The sequence below is a fragment of the Acanthisitta chloris genome, unplaced genomic scaffold, assembly GCF_000695815.1.
Source record: "Acanthisitta chloris isolate BGI_N310 unplaced genomic scaffold, ASM69581v1 scaffold7114, whole genome shotgun sequence".
NCBI lineage: Eukaryota > Metazoa > Chordata > Aves > Passeriformes > Acanthisittidae > Acanthisitta > Acanthisitta chloris.
Window position 1 is genome coordinate 1,844 of NW_008668696.1, and position 5,021 is coordinate 6,864.

The window sequence follows — 5,021 nt, forward strand, 5'->3', positions numbered from 1 at the left end:
AACATGGAAGTTGTGAGAGCCATCCTGGTAAGAAACAGAGCTGCTAAGAGCAGAACCACTGAGCAATGTTACAGTTAGAAACCATGGGACATGTCAGCATGGTTACAAGCAGGCACTAAAGTTAAGCTTCACAATTCTGTGAGAGTGAAGTTACAGCACGAGCCCTCAAGAACAATATCTATGTACTATTGCAGATTGATTTAGTGACTTTGTTGTTTTTACTTTAGGCCTGCTGCCACAGCAGTGATATCGTTGGCATTTGGACGTTACATTTTGGAACCTTTCTTTATGCAGTGTGAAATCCCAGAACTTGCAATTAAACTTATTACAGCTGTTGGCATCAGTAAGTATCCAATTTTAGCTTTCAGGGAAAGGTTAAGATTATATAAATCCAAACAAAAAAAGCTGCAATCACACACTGAGCAGGTAGGTTTTTTGTGTGAATTGTTAATGGCTGTGCATCCAATGCCAAGGGCATCTGCATGACATTTTGCCTGGGTATGTGTTTGTGAACAAACTCAGTTCTAAAAAGACTTGGAGACTTTATTAATGGCAGGGAAAAATCTATTGCCAAGGCTGAGACTGTTGCCACTTGAATTAATGGCTGAACTCTCATTACTTTTGTGAAAGCAATTTCAGTCCCTAAGAGATGGTGAGACATTGCCAGAGATATGGAAGAATGATTACCTGCTTTTAAGTGCTTTGTTCTACCTCTGTTTTAGGAGGCAATTGAGTGCCAAGTATGATGCCATGAAGAAATATAGCTCTCTTGAGTGCAGACAGGCAACATGAGATCATCTTCCCTAGTTCCACTCTACGTCATGGCAATAAACCTTATTGAGGCACTTGTGGTTCAGGAAGCAGGAACCCAGCCTTGAAAGCAGAGTATACAGTTTGGTGCATGGTTGTTACCAGCAACTTGTCCTACTTGTGCTAACTTTTCAGTTAGTGTAAAAGAGACTGTTTAGGGTTACAGAAAACCAAAATTTGCAATGGAAAGTGTAAGGCTACCCAGAGAGCATGAGCTCTGTAGTGTACCTGGGCTGTTGTGATGGGTGCATGAAATGGGAAGGAATAAACAATGGGATTGGGACTTTGGAGCCTGTGCCTGTAGCATTAGAGGCTTATTTCCAGTTCTGTCTGGTGACCGGTGAGGATGCTCCATGTGAGCACACATTGGCATTCAGCTGTGCTGAATGGGGAGTGTGGAGTTAGACCTAAGTAGAAACAGATTGTTCCTTTCAATATGCTTAGTGCACATACCAGAAACAAAAGCGCCAGAAAAAGGAATTAAGACATGCAAAATGATCAAAGGCCCACGGGATATCCCTTCAGTTCTGCACAATAATAGGTTCAGATGACTTTTCTTTCTTTGGGGTAAGGAGGTCAATTGACATTGAAATTTCCAGTCTCCAGGTTACTGTGGCTTTTTGCAGGAGTTCTCTTGGTAAGATTTCCCTTCTGCTGGGAGTGTTAAAAAATCAGTATGTGACCACATTTCTTTCTAACTTAATTATGCACAAACTATAGGTATCATAGGAATAATTGAATTAAGGGCTTGAATTTTGAGGTCAATGACTTTTTACAGCTACATCTGCCTAAAACATTTCAGTGTAAGATAAGGGCGAAACAGATGTTAGGTAAATCAAGGTCACTGAGACAGAAGGAATGTTAAGTGAGGACTCCATCAAAGCATTTTGTTAAGTGCATGTAATTCAAGCACAATAGGTGAACAATTTGAAATAGGTTTTTATTGCTTTTAATTTAAGTGCAAATCTGTGTGATAAACCAGGTTTTGGTAAAATAATTAAACAAAGAAGTAGCATTGCAGGGTGGATGGAGTTGAGCTGAAATAATCACAGCCTAAAGGGAGAGAGGTCACAGAATGCAGCTCCTTTGGTGAGCTTTGGTCTGGGCAGCACAGGTAGGATGAGCTGGCATTTCACTGAAAGCTCATGATGGTGAATAGGACAATGCTGAGGAAACAGTACCATGTCAGACTGAGACTTGATCTTAATTCTTTGCAGTATGCTCTGCAGTGGAGTTTCATTTCTAGTAGTCTTACAACTTCTGCTGCACTTAAGCTCAGGGATCCCAGTGTCTGACTGTTTTCTTTGTATGGTAAGAATCAGCTCCTGTGGTGATAATTGTTATGAATGTTTGGTATTGCACATGTAGGCAGTGATAGGTAAGATTAAGCTGGTGTTGAGATGAACAGATACTCTGGAGCCCTGAAGATCTTATAATCCAATTTAATGGTGCCAAAAGCAGTGTTTGCTTCCACCGCAAATTTTAAGTTCATCAGAAAATGAAATGATGGCCTTTTGTCTTATTCGTGCCTGGTTCCTTCTTCCTCCTTGCCTGATGAGAGAGTGTTCCTTGCGTATCTGTCTTTATTGCACAAGGGAAAGGCAGTGGAAGGCACTATTAAACTCTGTCCTTGGGTGAGACTTTGTTCCATTGTTTTACCTTGTCATTTCTCATAATACTAGAAAGGGCAGGGAGAGATTTTGAAAAATCTTCAGGTGATCCCCTGATCCCAAACACAATCAACGTTATTCAAACAATTTCTTATAGATATTTGTCTAAACTGGTCTTAAAATCTGGAGTGTGGGAGTTTTTGAAGCCTCATGGCATAATGTCATATTGTAGTCCATTTTTTTCTATCCTAATCGCAACACAGCTTTTCTCTTTCCTTTTTTTTCCCCACCTAAATCTCCTTTTATACATTCTAAGCCTATTATTAAAAGATTTCCTGAGATGGATGCAACCAGGATTACGCTGGGGAGTGGCAAGTACTGTTGCTCCTCTACCAGCTGCAAAAAAATATTTCTTGTAGAGGGGCTACAGCCCATTCGGTTCCCCACCATTCCCCCTCTGTGCCTCCAGGGTGAAAAAAGAATGTTGGTGCAGAGAAGATGTAGATCAGATGACAGCTAAAATGGAACTACTGGAAATGAGGACCTTTAAAAAAATCCCTTCTTGCTTTCTTATTTATAGAAAAAAGCACATGTGCTGGGCACAAAATTCCCCTCAAAAACAGGGTTGGTCAGAGCAGTCTTGAACAATCTGTAGAAGTAAATTTTCTGTTCCACAATATGCTGCTTTCATTTTTTCATTGTCATTGTTTTGATTTTTAAATTTCATTTTTTACTAAAAACAACCAACCAAAATGTCCAACTTATTCAGTGGCTTGGTAGAGAGAAGGATGCTTGTATGGATGCTCTTTTCAGATATCACAGTTTTCTGAACCTCTGAAGCAAGACCTGCCTGGTTTTTTTCAAACTTAGAAATCACTTAAGTCCATTTGATATTTCTTAAGTAAATCTTCATGAGAAGAAAAATTTAGACAAATACTGGATATGCATATCTCAGTCTTTCTGTTGGACTGCCATAAACTTGTTCTAAGCTCAGTCAGTTTTACTGTACCCAAAAGAAAAGCAAACATCTCAAAGATTTTTTTATTACATCATACTTTTCATAGACTCATAGAATCATAAAATGCTTTGGGTTGGAAGGGATCTTAAAGGTCACCCTGTTATGGGCAGGTGAGCAGGTGCAACCTTCCACTAGACCAGGTTGCACAAAACTCCATCCAACCTGGCCTTGGACACTTCTAGACACAGGATGTCTAGTTAACTGCAATTTTTATGAAAATGAGTGGCCAGGTAGAGGAGAGAGAAGCTGGATGTGCCCTAGCACAGGGAAATACACCTGAAGAAAATTCAAGCAGACCAGCCCTTCTAACTGCCCAACTTTGCTCAGTAAGACAAAACAGCCCCAGGATACAAAGCAAAATGGATGTTGTCCACCTGTTCTGAAGCTCAAGATGGTCTTTTTAGGAGAAAGGTTTTAAAATTCATTTTTTTCTTCAAGTGAAAGCAGGTAGACTCTTCCATATTTGTTGTTTCTTCCAATGAAGAAACATCCTATCATTGTCCCTATCATTGCAAAGCATGATGATAGTACAAAAAAAGCCCTGCATTCATATTGCTTTATTTGTATGTTTTAATTCTTTTTCTAATGGTAAACTTAAGTATAATGGTAAACGGAAGAGGTAAATTATGCTGTGCAAAGGTATTGAACTTTTCTATCAATAGGTAACCTGAATGGAAACACAATCTTAACTGAGTCTGTTCCTATCTTATCACTTGGCCTGGGTATCAGAAAGCAGATAAACAGGTTTCAGCTATAAAAACCGTGAGACTGAAAGCAGGTTGCCAACTCACACATATTTTTGACACTCATTCATCTGTATTTTGGGAATCTTACACTGCAATATTATATAATTTCTCCCTTTTTTGGGAGGGGAGGTTTGCAAAAAAACCTCAAATACCCCAAACTATGGCTTTTAGAGGTAATATTATGCTTGAAAACTGAGGTCAGCAGCACAGATCTATCTGTGCATGCTGGCAAATGCTCCAGCCCCAAGCTTTATTGGCATAAATTTGGTGTGTATGTGAGTCTATAGTTAGTTGCTTTTTTTTTTTTTTCTCCACCATGGCAGACATTACAAACACCACTCTGTACTGCTGACAATTTTCAGACAAGCAGTTTAAATTAAAACATCTCTTGGCTTGCAGGGATAGCGAAACCTGCTCTGATAGGAGATATTATGCCTCCTGTGACCTTTAATTGGTGCGTTAGGACCTGCAAATTGAGGGTATTTTTAGTGTTTTGTGAATGTCTTGACCTTAAAAGTTTGACAAGTTAAGGGAAGGCAGTTTTGTTGGTCCCCCACTGAGGCAATAGTACATATACTCTTGACAAGAAGGCCAGGATGTAATGTTTACTGCTGCTTCTCCTCTTAGATTTTGTTATCCATGTAGAGCTGTGTCTGTGGGAAGGAGAGCAATTTGTGAAAAACAACATGATTGGTGTTAACATTGGGTTTGATTGTTCATGAACCCCATTTTGTTCTCTCGCCATAGTCGCCTCATTTAGGATTCATCTCCCTTTTAGCCAGGTGTTTAGTTTAAGGTAATTTTCTATCCTCCCCATACAGTTAGTGGAGAAGGAGG

General features: G+C 39.6%; 1 protein-coding gene across 1 annotated transcript in view; it reads left to right on the forward strand.

Annotated features, from left to right (window-relative positions):
* Positions 1 to 227: 227 nt before the first annotated feature.
* The window catches only part of LOC103800627 (cystine/glutamate transporter-like), a gene marked incomplete at its 5' end in the record, with an annotated part of 49,565 nt that continues 44,771 nt past the window's right edge, over positions 228 to 5,021 (forward strand). The window contains 1 exon segment of the mRNA XM_009073009.1: positions 228 to 343. Coding sequence (XP_009071257.1) covers positions 228 to 343 — 116 coding nt within the window.